Below are 18,472 nucleotides of genomic sequence, written 5' to 3'. Positions count from 1 at the left end.
AGTAGTGTCTTACACACCTTAGTGTTTCCGGGGCCTTAAGCAACAGTCTGGCACATGGCTGGTGCTCCATCCTGTGTGGCTTAGTCAAAGAGCCAACTCCCACATAGCTTTCCTACACATGTATGGAGATCGTTCTCTCAGATGTGCTATGCACGCGGCAGTGCCTACGATTGTCATTACGGCCACACGGTTTCTAAAAGGTGGATGTCACCGGCAAAAGGAAACATTGAAGTTAGGCTGGCCTGTTTGCTCCTAGCTCTGTCATTCACTACCCAGGTCAGGGTCAACCTGGGGTCTTACACCCTTGGGGAGACCTGTGGGTATCCTAATGATATCTTCTATTTAAATAGAGTGCAGAAATTCTCAAGTTTGAGGAGAGGTACCTGTGTTCAATTGTCTGCACCTTAAACATCAAATGGGGACAGTTGTAGCTTCTGCAGTTTCATGTAAGCACAGGATTTCACACAGAGCCTAGCACGTGGGTAGGGTTCAGCAACTGGGAGCAGCTGTGGTCCTTGTAGTGGTGTGTGTGAAGGGTCAGGCTGAGGTCCCCACCACGGAGGCAGCCCCACTCACCTCCACATAGCCCCTGGATGAGTGCATCCTTATGGCACCTCAGGTCTGTGTAGGCCGCCACGTGGATCAGGGAGTCCAGGGGACCTGCAAGCCCCCACAGTGCCCCCCTCAGGACAGGCCCCACACTCACCACCCAGATGGAGACACCACTGTTCCTCGGCCTCTGGGTGGGCACAGCCATGTCCTCTGCCCCCTGCCCACCTGTGAGCACCACCACGGCCTTGGGGACACTAGGCCGAGCACCCCTCTGGGCAGTCATCACTGTCATAGATGTGCAGCAAGGCTGTGCCTGCCAAGCCCATCCCACCCAGGTAGGGTGCCTGGCTCACGGCACGCAGCGCTGCCGCTCAGGTGACATGGGTGTCCAGCCCAAAAGCTGTCTGCACCTGGCTGCCTTACACCACCAGGCCCATCTGTGTCATATCAGCATTTACATCAAACTGGAGGGCACAGCTTCTCACAAAGCTCTGCGTCTGGGCGAAGTTCCCAGGCCCCACTGAGGCTGAGGCATCCAACATGAAGACCAGGTCCAGCCACAGCCTGGAAGCCTGTGGGAGCAAGCAGACTAGGCCTCAGCGGGCAGGCTAAGGGCCAGGCCAGCAAAGCGGGGACTAGTCTGGGTGGGCAGAGCCCAGGTTGGCCAGTCTGCTGTCCACGGCAGTGGCCATTCTCCATCCTCTTCTAGAATATTAGCAGGATATGTGAATGACCCCCTAGACCACATTCCCAGCCTCCCTGGCAGCTAGGTGGGGCCATGTGTCTGATTGGATCTGACTGCAGATAAATGTACAACCTCCAAGTTATGTCCTCAAAAAAAAGTTGCTTGCCTTCTACTTCCCTTCTCCCTCCTTCTTGCTGGCTGAGAAACAGTGACCTTGGACCTAGAGGTGGGCCCCCAAGACAGCCAAGTCACCCTGCTGGCCCAGACCACACTCCCCTCTGAGCTGTGATGTGAGAGACATAAAGGCCTATCACAGGTAAGCCGCTGAACTCTGGGGACCCTTGGTGACAGCAACTTCCCCTTCACCCTCAGCTGTCCCATCGCTGAGCACCTTTCACGTGCTGTGCACTGTACACAAGGCACTAATTAGACCAAGCGGACAGAATGGACTGATGCCTGCTCTCGATGGGCTGACAGTCTAGGGAGAAAGACATGAACCCGACAGAGAATTACAAATTCTGTGAGAGGCCACTGGGGGAAAAGAGAGGCCAGCAAGGAGCAGCGTGGTGGGCCGGGACAAGGAGTGAGGCGTGGTGGTCTCACTGAGCACTGCAGAGGCGCATGTGAGCGGGAGGCGTACGTGGGGCTTCTGTGGCGGGGACGGGCCTGTGTGGGAGCTCCCCCACCCCACGCAGGGCTGCAGAGCCCACCGAGTGAGCTCTCGGAAGCCTATGGAAGGAGTGTAGCTTGTATTCCAAGTGCAGAGGGAGCCACTGGAAAGGTCAAAGAAAGAGGATCTGACTTACTGGCTTTTAAAAACAACTCTTTCACAAGGAAAGCCTGAGAAACTTAAGTCCCAAGAGGAGTTTAAGAAGACATGACAACTACACATAACGAGGTATCCTGGGTGGAATCCTTGGAACAGGAAAAGGACATTTGGTAGAAACTAAGGAAATCTGAACAAGGTATATAGACTTAGTAAATAATAATGTATTAATATGGGTTTAATTGTGAAAAATGTACCTTGTTAACATCTTACAAGAGGGACACTGGGTATGGGATATGCAGGAACTCTTACTGTCACAGGTTTCCTGTAAATCTAAAACTGTTTTTAGAAAACCCACTCTGGCTGCCATGGGGAGACCTCCTCCCACCCGCCCTCCAAGCTGGTCTCACCTCTGCTGAGTGATCTGGGCCTAGGAGCCGAACTCCACATGCACCTTCCCACCTCCACGTCTAGAAGTCAGAGTGGATGTGTTTCTGCATCTAAATCTTGGCTGCGCCCCCCACACGGCACGTGTCTACCCCCAGGCACGGTGTTCTCCTGAACTGTGCTCCAGTGGAGGGTCACAAAATCAACTTCGTTGGTTGTCAAACTGAGCAGGAAATGTCAGAACACATCTCAGGTAGAAAGGCTGGTATCACTTCATGAAGCATTTGCTTCCGTTGTGCGTGTGCATGTGCGAACTGGCAATGTGCTTCTCTCCGTGCACTGCTGCCATCAGAGAGGTGGGAGAGCAGCCCTCACAGAGCATGCGCAACAATAACCACTGGGACCTTACCTGGCAGTGGCCAGCTGCACACTTTCCCCTGCAGCCTAGGGACTTGGTTGAACGGGTCCTGTGGGCCGCTGTAGACATGACATGCTTGGGGCTGCCTGTGCTCTCCTCCAGCTCTGTCCGCACAGCCTCGCTGTCCACTCCCAGCAGGAGCAGCACTTGGGCCCTCATGTGATGTGCTAGGCTGGCCACCTCATCCTGGGAGCGTGACTCAGTGAGCAGGACCACCACTCTGCATGGATGATCCTGGCCTGTGCTAGCAGTGCTTCCAAAGCTGCGTTCTGCTGCCTGCTGCAAGGCACTGCCCGTCAGGGTGGCGCCTCTGCTGAAGGGGATGCCATCAAGGCTCCTGACCAGGTCTGGCACATCCTGGTACTTGCCCACGGGCACCGCCACCACCAGGTCCCTGCTGTAGCAGGCCACACCCATGCAGTCCTGGGAGTCCTCGCTCAGCACAGCCTGCACAAACCGCTTCACAAAGGCCTTGGCCCGCAGGAAGCCCTCCAGGGTGGTGCCCACTGAGCTGGCCAGCAGGAAGAGGATGTGGGCTCTGCATTCCAGGCTCAGCTTCAGGGCTGCCGGAATCACAGCAGCCATCATGCTGCAGCCACCTGGGTCATGCAGATCACCATCCCACCCGAGATGCCCAACCACCTCACAGGGCAGGAGAAAACCTCCTCCCAGGAGGGAGACAGGGTAGAGAAACTGAGGCTCCAGGGGTCAGTGACCAGTGCACATCACAGAGTTAGGGCCAGACACAGAGGTCTGGCTCTACGGGTCTCCATCCAATCACTTTTTAAGAATTTAAATGTAACTATTTTATAACTTTCTTCTGTCATGGCGAGTGTTTCTTGTGTCCTCCTTGAGAACTCTACCTCGAGATCATGAAGATATGCTCCTACATTCTCTTCCAGAAGCTTCACTGCTTTGCCGTTTACTCTTCGATCTATGATCTATCTGGAATTGATTTTTGTGTAGCTTGTGAGGCAGGGGATCAAGATTTACTTCCTCCTCATAGACCTCTAATTGACTCAGAGCTACATTTTCTTAAAATATAGAAGCTCCCACTATGTATCAAGCATTGCACTAAGCATTTTGTATAAGTAATCTTATTTAAAACCCCCAACAACCCTAAGGGGTAAAGCCTATTATAACCTACCTTTAAAACAAAAAATGGTTGAGACTCCCTGCTCCTCTTCTAGAAGAGACTACCCAGAACCAGGACCCAGGCTTGGACTGGCTCCAGCCTGCAGCCAGGCTCGGACACACAAAGCTCAGGCAGCAGCCATTCACAGCTAACAAGCAGGAGCCGCTGCCCCACCCAGGGCTTCACCACCTGACTTACTTATTCACAGACCACTGAGAGGCTGTATCACATGAGATGACAGAGCAGTGGGGTACTTGGAAAGTAGGCGGCTCTGAAGCCCAAGGGCCAGTTTCTACCTAGTGGCTGGCTAGAAGGGTGGGAAGGGGGAACCCTGGCTCTACGGCTCCCCAATGGTCAGTCTTAGGAGTCCTGTGTGTATGTACCGCAGTTGGCCTCCCCTCTGAAGGCCGATGGGCAGAGGCAGTGGTACCTGTCTAGTCCTTCTGGAACACATGTGCCCCCATTCTGGCAGGGCTGTAAGTCACAGGGCCTGTCAAGGAGATGCCAATTAACAGCCTAGCACATCAGCCCAGAAGCATGAAGGGGTGTGGCCAGAGGTGTGAGTCTGGCAGGTCACCCTGTCCCACCATGGCCCTGCTCTCTCCTTCCTCTGGGGGCTACTGGGAAGCTAGCAGCAAAGAGGGGAAAGAAAGCGAGGTATGCAAAGGAGCGGCTGGGTGTGGGTGGTAAAGGACCCATAAGGTCTTTTGTGAATGACAGGCCCACCTGGGGATGTGCCAAGACCTGGACTGTTACGGACTGAATTGTGTCCCCCACCAAATTGCTATGCAGAAGTCCTAATCCCCAGTATCTTAGAATATGACTGTATTTGGAGATAGCGCCTTTTAAAGAGGACATTAAGGCTAAATGAGGTCATAGGGTGGGCTCAAACACAATATGACTGGTGTCCTCACAAAAGAGGGAGAGACACCTGAGATGTGCTGAGGAAAGGCCATGTGAGGACAGTGAGGAGAGAGGCCTTAGGAGCCACCAAACCTGCCAACACCTCGACCTTGGGCTTCCAGCCTCCAGAACAGTGAGAAAATAAATCTGTATGGTTTGAACCACCGGGTGTGGTATTTTCTTGTAGCAGCCCTACAAACTGACCCAACATGCCTGCATAACCCATGGTTGCTGAGGGCCGGGAGGCGCTCCAGGCGGCTGTGACGACTGACTGGAAGGAGACCCGAGCCTGGCAGGAATGAAGAGCTCAGCAGCATCGCGGCAGCGGCCTGGGGTCTCAGGACCAGGGGGATGCTTCGGTGCGGACGGTGCTGCTGCTTGGGCCCGCCACGGCATGGTTCTAGACAGCCTCTGTGGGTTGGGTCTTGGAGCCAATACCCATGGCCTCCTCCACTTACTCAGGCACCTTACTTAGCCCCTCCAAGCTCCAGTATTCTCATATAAACAGGGTGAAAACTGAACTTATTCCATAGTGTATGGTGAGGATTACATGAACTCATCCATGGGAAATCTTAGCATACAGCCTGACATGAAGCAGACACTCTGTAACAGGTAAGACGGTGTTTGCTTTTCGTACAAATTAGGGGTTATCTTTCAAAGGTGGTTATCTCACAGAGGAAACTGCAGCCAGTGTCAAAATCAGGCCCATTCTGCTATGATACCTCGTGGTCAGTATCTAAGCTCCTTACCAATTTCCTTATCGATTGTTGCAAAATGCAGATAATACCACACGTCCTCCCTTCCAGGGAGACAGAACAGGCAGGACCTTCATTGGGTTCATGTATCTCAGGCTCAAAGGGTTTGATAAACAGCTGAGTGTGGCTACCATTAGAATTGGTGATTTCTGTCCTTTCTACTTAAAAATGTTGATATACTTGGTGGTTCACTTGCTATAATTAAAATGTATACTTTTCAAAGGTAGAAATTATTAAGGCTACTAACTCTGGGCACCCAGCCTGCTGTTCTGCCAGCTGGAGGAACATGAGAACAACCAGGAACCCATTCATAGCATCAACAGTGGCCTTCAACTGGGCAACTGCTATGGGCTCGGTCCTGTTCTAAGTACCACACACGCATTATCTCATTTCACTGACACAACCGAAGGAGGTGGGTCCTATAAAAACCCCCATTTTAGACAAGGAAGGTGAAGATCAATGACTAGAAGTCATGTGCTGAGGGTCAGATAGTTGGAAAAGGGCAGCATTAGGACTCAAATCCAGTTCACTCTGGTTCTAAAACTGCAAGTCCTTGAAATTTTATTTCTAAGCACAAACAACTCCACTTTAAGTTTCTCCCGTGTTTCAGGAGATGGTAACATGGGAACTCCAACACAGAATGCCAAACCCCATGTAGAAAACACCACAGTGCCCACATGTACAACTTCCAGGATGCAGGCTTCTTACCTCATCAGGAATAGCAAATCATTAAAAGGATGGATGCCAACATACTTGAACTTGAGTGCAGCCTCTATGCTCCCAGCTCAGTGGAATGCACCAGACCCTGGGTGAGGAGCAGTGCAGGCTCAATGCGGACCAAGCTGAATGACGCTTAAAGATGTTGGTAAGCCTTCCTGTTTGCTTGGGACTTCATAGCTGATGAGGCACTCCTGAGGGCATTATCTCCTGAATCCTCACCCATGTATACCTTCTATCACACAGAGCAGGGAAAAGAGGATTCCGGGCATGGGGCAAATGTTACCCCATTTTACAGAGGAGGAAACTGAGGCTCAGGTATCTTGCCCTGAGTTTGGCACTGGGATGTGAGGCTTTCTTTCTGCAGAGTTGGGGCTCAATGCAAGCCCTTCTCTGCATCTTGTCAATGCAAGGGACACTAGTTAAGGAAGGCAATTCCAAAGCATTCACTCCATTCTTAGTGAAAAAAACACTATTGAGCAAGTGAAAAAAGAATACACATGCTTGTGCCTGCCTTTGAAATGCCTGTCTCTGTGACCTGGAGCTGGTTCCAGCCACATGCTCTGCCCCAGGAGTGCAATGCCCCTTTAGAAGCCAGTCTAGTCCAGGGGCCCAGAAAGAGCAGGAGAATCCAAGAGGCAGACTTTACCTGGGCAGATGGTCCGGTAGCCGGTGCTGGGGTGGGTTACAAATACTCTCTTCCAACTACAACCCAAGGAAACAAATGGTGGAGATCAAGTTTTAATGGCAAGGCAGAAACCTGGAATGTTATCTAAAACAGTGAAAGCTTATATAGGATTCCAATGCAGAAGCAGGCCAAGAAAGACTTTGTTTTCTTTCTTGATTCTACCCCAGCTTTTATCTGCACCTAGAGCAGGGGATGTTTCAAACTATCCAGAGGAAATTGAAAAAAAGAAAATAATGTTAAGTTGGCTATCATGTTCGAAGTTAGAGGTGTCTGGTTCAAAACTCAGAATTGTGGTGATAGTTTTCTACTCTGAGTTACCTTCTGCGGCCAGCACAATGCAGGTGGGGATGGGGCAGGAAACGCTGGGAAGCAGGCCACTGGGTTCTGGCTTTGTGACCCCACGCAAGTTACTTTCCTTCTCTGGTCTTCAGTTCCCTCTTCTACACAGTAACTCTGTCAGTAGTTTTCAACTGCATTCCTTGAAGCCTCAATGGAGAGGGAAGGAGACTGACTGGCCAGGGCGCCTCTCACAGTGCCACCCCTTCACTCCAAATGTGCTTTTTTTCTGGTTTGCACAAGTGTTCATACGAGGCTCCACAGCTCAAGAGGATATGCAAACTACTGGCCCTGATGACCTCCGAGGCCCGCCTGAGCACTACGTTCTGTGATAACAAAGGGCCACCATTCCCGTGGTGGCTTCTAGGCTCCAGGTGTCCCCACCTTGACCTCAAACCCACAGCTATGTGAAGAGGCAGCAACCTCCCTCTTCCAGGTGGGGATACGGGATCAGAGGGGGGAGTCAGGCTGCCCAAAGTCACACAGTCACCAGAACACAGCAGAGCCGGGACACGGACCCACAGCCCACACGTCCTCGCCTCCAGCTCCCCTGAGCCTCTGGGGTGCTGGGCCTGCTCAGCAGGAGCCGTTCGTAGTCCTGTGGGTTGGCAGCAGCTCCAGGGGACGGCCTCACCTAAGAAGATTCCCTCCTTTGGGCCCTGGCAATATAGTTCCCTGAGGTTTTCCAGTGAGGACTTTTTCCGACAAGATAACCACCCCAGGCTGCCCACTGAAGAGGCAGGCTAATGGGGCTCACCTCTAAGGCGAAGTCTTTCCTGGAGCAAAGCATTTTCTTGGAATAAAAGTCAGGTCAATTATAAACTCAAGCAGCTGCTGAAATCAAAAGTTTGCCAAACTCCCAACTCATTAGAGAGAAATCTCCCACTCCATGTTTACTCCTAGTAGTCTGCATAAAACCCCAAGTTGTAGCCCAGAAAGCTCCTCGGCCCGATGCCTCCCCACTCAGACGCCGAGATCAGCAAGGCCTGCTCTGCCCACTCTATTTACAACAGCAAATAGATCGGCTCCCAGCCACCTGCCTGCCCCACCCTGATCCATCCCTGCACTTTTTCTCCACAGCACTTAACCACAACCTAATAGTTTCTTTCATGGGTTCATTTGATTTACTGCTGCCCCCGCCCACTGACTGGAGCATCAGCTTGTGGGGCCAGATGTGTGAGCTGTCTGGCTGACTCGCCAGAGCCTGGGACAGTGCTGGGAACATAAGAGGCCCCCAGTGAGTACTTCTTGAATGAGGGAATTGATGAAGAGCTTACTATAGGCAGCCATCATTCCAGAAGCCTGCAACATTAGAGCATTCTACATATTAACTCGCTGCATGCTCTGAACAACCCTCTGGGGTAGGTGCTCATATCACCCCCCTTTGCAAATGGAGAAACCGGGAGAGGGGGGTTCCCAGCTCTTTAGTGGTGACTCTGGAATTAAAAGTTCAACAGCCTCACTCCAGAGTCTGAGCACAGAGCCATGAAGTATGGTCTTTACCCACCGGCCTCTCCCGGGACCCCCAGCTCTGACTGCCTCTGTCCCCTGCCACCAGTTCCTGCATCCTTCAAGATGGCTCAAACATCCCCTTCTCCATGATGCTCCAGGGAGGACAGGCCCCTTCCTGGCACCTGGGACACCTCAGGGTGGTCACTGGTCTTCTTGTCCAAGGCTCCATCTGGATGGGTATCTTGGGGGCAGCAACTCTACCTGTCTCCTCACTATGCACTGTCCGGCTCAGAGCAGGCACTCAGGACACGTTTGCTGGTGGCCTCTGACATGGCACAAGGCCCCATTTCCTCTGACCCACGTGTAGGGCATGGCCCTTCCCTGTCGAGATGGCCTGTGGACTCTCTGTTGGCCTGGGACAGCCCTCACGCTTCTAGGCCAATCCATTTCACTGCTGTGTGTGCTCCGAGCTAGTCACTGAGGGCAAGTCCGGGGCAAAGGTGCAGCCGGTTCAAACATTGCCCCAGCCCTCCAGAAAGGGCATCAGGGTAGGCTCGCCAGTTACTGACCAGGTGCTGTGTGGCGGGTGGTCTGGATGAAGTGCTGAAGGATGGTGCAGGGATTTGAGGGAATGTCTGATGGCTGGGCAGCAGGTGCTCTAGCATGTCTGAGCTCCAGTCCTGAAGAATCCCACACCCCCCACAGCCTCCACAACTGGAATTCATCCAAGATCTTAAGCCTCTTGCCTCCCTCAGCCCCCATTAAGTATGGAAACCAGTGCTCAGAGGAACCAAATTACCAGACTACTCTCCCAAATTCAGACTATTGCCCTGTAGGGCCAGCTTTTGGCTCATTGCCAGCCCTCCAGAATGGCTGTGACCTGCCACCGTCACTCACCCTGAGCACAAGACTCTGATCCCAAACAGATGACTGCCCCTGTGCCCCTGCAGCTCTGTCCCAGGTTTCCTTCAATCCCCGTCAAGCACTCGGCCTTGGGGGCCTCAACCCCCACCCTCGATCCCCAGAGGTGCTGGACCTCTGACCCCAGACTGAGTGGACCAACCTGGAGAAGGGGCAGAGCACGGCCAGCAGTGTATCCATCCCCCGTGAGCCTCTCCAGACAGGGCGTTGCCAGCGAGCTCCCTGACCATCTCCGGCGTCTTGCGCTCACAGGGGTGAGTCTGCACCTTGCAGTCTGTGGCACAGAGCACACCCGACGGAGGAGAAAGGGTCACACCTCACTACCCTGCCTGTGCTTCCACCAGCCTCAGCCCCAGCTACCTTCTGCCTCTTTCAGGCAGAGCACCCCAGGGGAGGGGCCCTGCTCTGCCCGCTGGCTGGGCAGCTGGTCTCTGAGCAGCTCCTCGGCATGGGCCCCGGGCCGCACAGCTCTCACGTGCTGTGCACGTGTGGACGTCTTACACACATTGCTCTGGCTCCCGGGTGGACCCTGACAGTGGTGCCTAGGTGACCCCAAGCTGACGTGTGCCCATGCTGACCACAGTGGGGAGGCTGCCTGGGCTCCTGCTCCTTAATTAGGGACAAGCCCTGGGCCTCTCTGCCATGTGGAGACAAACTCAGGGCTCCCAGATGAGGAACCCACAGGGAGGCCGACTCCAGAGCAGAATGCCCCACCGCTGCTGGGCCCTGTTCCTTTCAGCCTCCCTCCCCAGGGAGCCTCCTGAGTCCTAACCTCTCGCCTTAGGGAAGCTTCCCCACCGCATCCCCACTTCCACATGGCCAGGCTGCTCCTGCCCATGCCTGGATGGATGGATGGCGGTGCAAACAGCAGAGCTGCAGAGGGCGCTGAAGAGACCATTGGTGGCGTCCTCCCCCGGCTCAGCCATGAGCACGTGGTGCCCCAACGGCTTGCTGGCCAGCATGTGGAGCTCCTGCCACCCGTCCCCTACCCCCACCAGGGAAGTTAACAGCTCCACACCATGCCTCCCTCCTCCTGCCAAGCCATCACCAGACCATGGGCTCCTTGTGGACACAACACAGTCCCACCAACCCAGAAGCCACTCAGCCGCAATGTCGGCCATCTAGGATGCAGGTGAAGCCCAGAGGTGAACCACAGGCGCAGGACACCCAACCACGGGCCACAGTGTGTGATGCTACGGTCCACATACTTCCGCACACTTGGAACCATCAGGTCCTATCAGAGACATGGTCCTAACAGATTTAGTTGTCTGGTTTTGTAACCCGTAGCTGAGGAGAACAACTTAACCAGAAAGGAAATGAAGGAAAGTGGTTCTAGGTGATAGCAGGAGAACACTGGCAGCTATCAATAGGAAAACACACTGAAGCATTATAAACTGTGGATTTAAAAACTCAGAGGTCAGCAACGTGAGGCCAGCTGGAGAGAAGAGCCAGCACACTTCAGTAGCTGGAGGGCATCACTGTGAGTGCCCATGTGGGGATGGTGACCCCAGGGCATGAAGAAAGGGTTAAATCATGTTGAGAAACCTCCTTTTAAGATGATAGGGCAGTAAGTGATGCATTTAGAATCCTGCCCACCAAAATTTCATCAAAATAAAGCAAGGCTTATATATGGTGACTAATACTGTAAAGGCTTATATATGGTGACTAATACTGTAAAGGCTTATATATGGTGACTAATACTGTAATAACCTTGTGTGGTGACATGGCCATTACACCTATCATGGTGAGCATTTTGCAATGTATATAATTATTGAATCAATATGTCGTACACCTGAAACCAATATTATAACCAACAATACTTCAATAAAAATGTTTTTAAATAGACCAAGCAAAAACATTTACCTCTAAAATTTGCCTAGGTAAGATTCCCCACTCTCCTGTGAAGCCATATAAACCAGCCATTTCTCCCGGTACCTGGGACAGTGCTGGCCTCACATTGGCATCAGTGGGCAGCTCTGCCTGGCCCAGCAACAGACTTTCTGAAAAGCTCCCTGGGTAATTCAGATGGTTACCCCTAGTTGAGAACCATCAGGGAAGGTGCTTAATAAACACTAAAAAGGAGAAAGAAGGTGAATGAGCATCTGTTTTTTTAATCTCATTCAGAGGATCTTGCTGCCCAGTTTTTAACTCTGGTGGGCATCGCAAGCACTAAGGGCCAGATAAACCACAGGTTGAGGGGCTTCGCCCCAGTTTCATATTTAATGGGGTGGGGTCCAAGTGTGTGCATTTCTAGCAAGTTCCAATGATCCTGATACTGCTGGTCCAGGGAACGGGCTAGGAGAACCACTGGTCAACAGTCCTGGCCTTTTACTAGCTGTGGGGGTGGGAGTCGGGTGGGCCCAGGAGCCCAACAGGCTTCCTTAGAGGGTTCCTGTGCCTGCAGCTCTGGGCAGTGCCCCCTCTCCTGACCAATGGCTTCTTGATTTCTCTAAGCCGGGGATGCCAAAGCATAGTCTGTGGGCTAATGCAGGTCCCCAAACTGTTTGAACCTGGTCTAGAACCAGACAAGCCCGGACACTGAGAGCAACATTTAGACACTAGTTGTATAGCAACTTGACAGAGTCACTTTATGTTTGCTGGATCGAATAATAAACACTTGAGCTTCTTAGTCTGTCTTCGTTTTTGTTCCATTTTTCTAGTAATTCATTTTTTATTTTTGTATTTTTAAAAAAGTATTTGTGATGGATTAGAAAAACAAAACAAATGGCACCTTCATGACAGATCATTTGAGCAGCACCGCTCCAACTAGCAGCTGGACAGGAAACTTCTGGAACAGGCCACATATTTCCCCTGTGTGATGGATTCCCTCCTCAACAGACCTTCTGGTAACTGCTACGTGCAAAGTGCTCTATCCAGCATGCATGAGGAGAATGCTGGGCAGGGAGCCATGCAGCAAAGACCCACTCCCTCCCTCAAGGGGTTTACATTCAAGGACACAAAAGAAGCCAGTGACAAAGCGGCTTCTCTTAAATACCAGCCTCTCCGCAATGACAATGACAGTGGTGGTGGTGGCGACCACCAGCCCACCAGGTGGAGGCACACCCAGGGTGTCTGCTTGGTTGTCGTCTCTCTCCACACTCACTCCCTAGGTGATCTTATTGAGGCTGTAAATACCACCTGCCGCTTTAGTCTCTATGCCTGTCCTCTCTCCTATGCTCCAGACTCTTACATCCAACTGTCAACTCAGCTGCTGCTCTTAGATGTCCAATCTGCACCTCAAACTTGACTGTGAAAACGGAACTAATCTCCCTTTTTCCTCCGCCCATCTTTCCCATTTCACCGAGTAGCACCACCATTCATTCACCCTGGAGCTCAGGCCAAAGCCCTCAGTTCTCCTCACACACCCTGTCTAACTCACCAGCCAGTCCACTGCTCTGCCTTCAAACCGTATCGGAAGCCCAACCATTCCCCAGTGGGGTCACAGCTTCTTGGCTGCTACAAGCAACTGTTCTGTGTGAGCTACTCCAGAGGCCTCCTAACTAGCTTCCCCACTTCCCCTGTTATTGCTTCTCCCTCTGCCCTGCTGAGCCTGTCTGCTCTCTACCCAGAAACCAATACATGTCATTTCCCTTCTCAAAACCCTCCACAGACCTCCCAGCCTCCTCACAATAAACTCTAAAGTCTTTACTATAACCAGAAAGTCTCTGGACCTTTCTCCGGCCTACCTCTTCCACCTGCTTCTTATAATTGACCCATTGCTTGCTGGGCTCAAGCCACTCCTTAGCTGTCTTGCTGTTCCTATAACACACTAAGCTAGCCACTGCCACAGGGCCTTTGCACTTGCCATCTGCCTGCCTTGCCTACTCTCCTCTCTGATATTTGGAAGGCTTGGTCCTCATTTCAAGCCTTCCAAATATCAGTTTTTGCTCAAACATCAACTCCTCAAAGAAGCCTTGCCAGACGCCCTGAGATAGCTATCTTCTCTATTCCTCATCACTGTTAACCTCGCACCTTTTTTGTACCTTTTCTCCTTTGCATTTTATTTCCACCTGTTATACTTATTCATTCACTCACTTGTTTATTATCTATTCCTTCCCTAGAATGGAAGCTCCATGAGGGCAGGACCTTTGTATTGTCTCTGTATCCTGAGAACCTAGAAGAGTGTCTGGCACAAGGAAGACAACCTATACTTATTGAGAGAATAAATTATGTATTAAAATCGATAAAGAGACTTCTACGCACAGGCACAGTGCCCAGAGTCAACCCATTTAACATCTATGATAACTGGAGGCCCAGAGACAACATCTCTAATTTTAAGTTTGAAAGTCTTAAGGGCGGAGCCCCTCTCTCTTCTAGAAGGAATATTCCAGCATCTGGACACATGTGTTTGGAGGGGGCCAGCCAGTCACAGACTCCCACTCCCCTGGCCTCAGGAGCGGGCCTGTGACTCAGGCTCATCAGAATCCTTTCTCGGGTCATTCAGGTTGAAACTGGGGAAATGAGTCTTTGCAGGGTGGAGCTCACAACATGTGGGCTGGGTGCTGCCTGAACCACTGTTCCAGGCTCCTGAGACAGCCAGGCTGATGGTATAGCAGATACCAACAGGGGACAGAGTCTTCATGACACTCAAGTCTCTTGAGGGGAACCTGACATTCACTCTGTGGGACCCCTGACCTATCTAATGGGTCTGTGAATGAGGTGAGTCCATGAATTTTCATTTTTACCCAAATAAATTCAAGTCAAGTTTCTGGCTCTTATAACCAAGGGTCCAGACTAAAGACAATGCAAATCCTCAGACTTCCAAAGACTTGGAACCCTCTGTGCTCCAGCAATAATATAACCAAGTGAAGAAAGGAACAGGCAGGATTCTCCAGTTCCCCTTTCAGCCACACCATGGTCCCCACGCCAACCCAGAGCGACTGGGACTTTTACCTTGGAAAGTGGACCCCCACAGCAAACACAGTGATGCCTCGTTCCTTCAGCTGCTTGGCCAGCAGTGCCACGTGCCCTTGGGACCCTCCATCAGTGACAATTATGAAGATCTGGGGCACAGAGGCATTTCTGCCCCCAGGGAACCCTTTGCACAGAAGGTATTTCAGAGCAAGGCCTGTCTCTGTGCACCCTCCTCTGAGCTCACCAGCAAGAAAAAAAAAACAAAGAAGAAAGAGTCAGCAACCTTGGGAGGTGAAGTTGGAATGGGAACCTGAAACAATGGGCTCCTCCATTACTAGTGACGCTGCTCTCTCCTGGCAGAGACTCTAAGTGAGAGTTCCTGTTGAGATAAGCACTTTCTCACCATCTGAACCACAACAACAGTGAAGTTAACTTTCCTGTGGACTTAAGATTCACCAGGCACATCTCATTGTATTCTGTCCTAACATCATTCTTCATGTATGTGTGTTTTTACTCTCTCCCCACTAGTGTGGTTCCGGGCTGACAACTCTCCTTTGCCTGCCCAACACCCAGCTCCCACCTCCCCGCCCCTGCATCCTTCTCTTCTTGTCGCAGAGCAACACCTCCTTGGGGTGGGATAGCAGATAACCGAGCTTGGGAAAATGGTGTGCAAAGAATCTGCATAAGTGAAGGGCAGGGCTTTGATCTGAGTGTCTGAGGAGGGTAATTTCCACCGCCAGGCCTTTCTGGCCCACTTCCAGGGCAGGGCTTGGTGCTGAAAGGCAGGGCTCTCTGACTACTTCCAGGTCAGGGCAGGTTCCAGTGGTTCCATCTCATCAGGATGCTAAAGGCCCCCCATCTGCCATGGCTCATTAAGATTCTCTAACCCGACAGCCCAGTGATAAGGGCTGAGTTGGGAATCCCAGTACAGATTCTCTACTTAATGTCAAGAAAGGACACTCATGCAAGTGTCCTCAGAGGAAGGACTTCTGGCTTCGTGTAACTGGGCAGAAAACAATGACTCACTACAGTGGATTTTGCAGAGGGTGGTAACACACCCAAACATGAGCGACAACATGGCAGCTGATAGAATCACCATGGTTATTAACCACGTGCAGAGAAAACCCCATTAGATCATCATTCTGAAATGCTAATCATAGACTATGTAGATTTCGGTGTTGGGGAGCACATGTATTCTCAGATTGGACTGAGTATCAATTAGGACAATGGCTCTCTTTAACACATTCCTCTCAGAGAGGCCTACAGTCACTCTAATGTGAATACATCTGACTGACAGGAGGCACAGGCATCATGTCCCGTTTCTAAAGGGTAATGCTAGTACTGAGCTTCTACTTCATGCCAAACCCCTCCCCCACCTGTTGCTGAGTGTACTCCTTACAACTACAGTCAAAGGTGCCAATATTATCCTCATTTACTGGATGAGGAAACCACTGCTCAGAGAACAGCAATGCTAACTGCTCATACTTACTGAGCACTTACCGTGTGCCAGGCACATGTGTGTGTATAAAGATGCTTAACTCACATAATTCCTGCCACAGCTCTATGAGATTGGGGATTCAGAGTAGGGACTTATCTAAGGTCACACAGCTCATGAGCGGTGCACACAGGACTTGAGGCCTGGACCCTCCACCCCCAGAGCCCAAGTTCTAAACCATAATGTTACACATACAGTCATGCCACCTGCCTCTCACCCTCCTAGTGGAGGTCAGAACTGGAGTTTAAACCCAGTCAGGCTGATTCCAAAGCCAATGGTCCTTCCTCACCATAGTGTGGCAAATTATAGCCCACTGGCCAAATCCAGTGTGCTGCCAGTTTTTGTAGATAAAGTTTTATTGGGAAATAGCTAGGCCCATTCTTTTATGTACTATCTATGCAACAACCCTATGGCCTGCAAAGCTTAAAATATTTACTACATGGCTCTTCACTGACAAAATTTGCTGACCCCTGCTCTATACTCTTCTATCTAATGGTTACAGAATTTTTCTCACCAAATGCCAAGGTACCCCAGTGACCATGCCTCTGTGCCATTAGCCGTGTGCCCCATGAGACTCTACACTGTGGTTAGAGAGAAATTAAGTTTCAAGGACATGAGAGCCCGGGCCCCCAACTCTACTGGCCTGTTGGGTACCCACCCTTCATACGACTCAGCACACAAATGCCTATACTGCTACCCTCTGCACCTCTGCACCCTACCTGGCCCTTCCAGAATGCTTTGCAGACTTCTGACAGAAGTCAGGTGAGATTCCTAGCAGCTTCTGAACTCTGGGAAATGAGAAAAACCCTGCTATCTCCACTTCCCTTACTCTGTAGAGCGTTTCTGTCTCAGAGACTGTTCTGAGCCCAGGGTCTGGCTCCAGACAGGGAGGCCTGAGGCAAGAGTCTCACCAAGATTCTTCTAATCTGCCCCCAACGGGACTAAACTAGGTTGAAAGTGAAAGTTCACAGAGAGACCACTGCCTCAGGGAGTTAGGACTGCAATGCATGGGCTCTGGGAGGGGTCTACATCTATAAACATTTTTGCCATCGTGTACTAAGTGATTAAGAAATGGATTCCAGGGTCAGTGATGCTCAAATATTAGTCCTGCAATATATCAGCCAGGTGAGCATGCGGAAGCTACTTAACCTGAGACTCTGCGTGCCTCCCTGTGAAAGCAGGAAAATAATAGTATTGAGGATTAAATGCTGTGCCCAGGGTCTCCTGGGGCTGCGAGAGTGCTGTGCCAGTGGGAGTTTGCACAATGAATCAACTAACAGCCTATTCCAAGTTCACCTTTGGAATTAGTCTCAAATCCCAGTGAGCATAAAAAATTCCTAGGGAGACTTGATAACACAGATTCTCAGATCCTACCTTGCGGGTGTCCAAAGTGGTAGACGCATGACCAGGTCTGGGAAATCTACATTTTATTATTATTTTTTTTTATTATGGTATCATTAATATACAATCACATGATGGGAATCTACATTTTAAATCAGCTCTCCTCTGCCAGTGATTCTGACACTGGCAGTCCATGGAACAAACTCTGGAAAATAATTCAAAAGAAAACCCACTGTAGGTAAAGGGCTGTTGATTATAGCTTTTTTTAAGGAATAGACAAAAATCCTGGAATCAACCTAAATGTGTCCTTTGAGGGGATGATACAGTACACTGTGATTGCTCAATTCGTTGGACTATTATATAACCATTTAAAGGGATCAACATGAAAAATAATGCAGCTTTATGCAAAAATACAGACCAAATACTATTAGGTTAAAAAAGAATAAAATGCTTTGCAATCAGAACTATTCTCAAAGCTACATGTAAATGTTAACATGGTTTGAAAGAGGCCAGAGAAAGCTGTAAAAGGCTTTGTGCTGAGGTAAAGTGGTGAGTGCTATTTCTGCAGAGCTATCTGAATACTGTAAAACTCTGATAAAGCTATAGATGGGGTCCAAAAAACTTCAATCACAAAGGACTCAGAGTTGTGTTAAGTGAGATTAATGAAGTGACTGAGTGAACTTGCAGGCCAGCTGGCCAGGATTGCTGGACATTTGCAGCCAATTCTGCAGGCCACGTTTTATCTGGTTTTATGTTATCACAGGGTGCAATACTGGAAGGTTTTATTGTAATATTTTTAAAACTAATTACAAAGTAGCAATGAGGTGGTGGTCAGAGTGGGTTTTTTTGCCACCTCAAAACACTGGGGGATTATTTTGGTCTGGAAGCACTTAAACCTTTACTGCAGAAAAAGGGTAGAGAGCCCCAGGAAGTCATCACTGCCATTCGGGCCAACATTCCTCTGTTCTGTTTAATAGTCTTAATGCTTACTGTCCTCAGTGACCCTGCAACTGTGGCCAAGAAGCTCATTACTGCCTCCTTGCCTTGTCTGCTGCCTCTCCTAGTCA

General features: G+C 50.6%; 1 protein-coding gene across 1 annotated transcript in view; it reads right to left on the bottom strand.

Moving 5' to 3' along the window:
• Positions 1-18,472, bottom strand: part of VWA2 (von Willebrand factor A domain containing 2) — a 32,759-nt gene that overhangs the window by 1,328 nt on the left and 12,959 nt on the right. Inside the window, 11 exon segments of the mRNA XM_036898623.2 lie at positions 577-839; positions 841-1,124; positions 2,795-2,874; positions 2,877-3,371; positions 4,327-4,434; positions 6,968-7,023; positions 9,858-9,915; positions 9,918-9,991; positions 10,562-10,686; positions 13,517-13,523; positions 14,609-14,803. Coding sequence (XP_036754518.2) covers positions 577-839; positions 841-1,124; positions 2,795-2,874; positions 2,877-3,371; positions 4,327-4,434; positions 6,968-7,023; positions 9,858-9,915; positions 9,918-9,991; positions 10,562-10,686; positions 13,517-13,523; positions 14,609-14,803 — 1,745 coding nt within the window.

This window comes from Manis pentadactyla, chromosome 8 (assembly GCF_030020395.1).
Source record: "Manis pentadactyla isolate mManPen7 chromosome 8, mManPen7.hap1, whole genome shotgun sequence".
Lineage (NCBI taxonomy): Eukaryota > Metazoa > Chordata > Mammalia > Pholidota > Manidae > Manis > Manis pentadactyla.
Note: the sequence above shows the minus strand (reverse complement) of the source record. Positions and strands in the feature narration are given on the sequence as shown.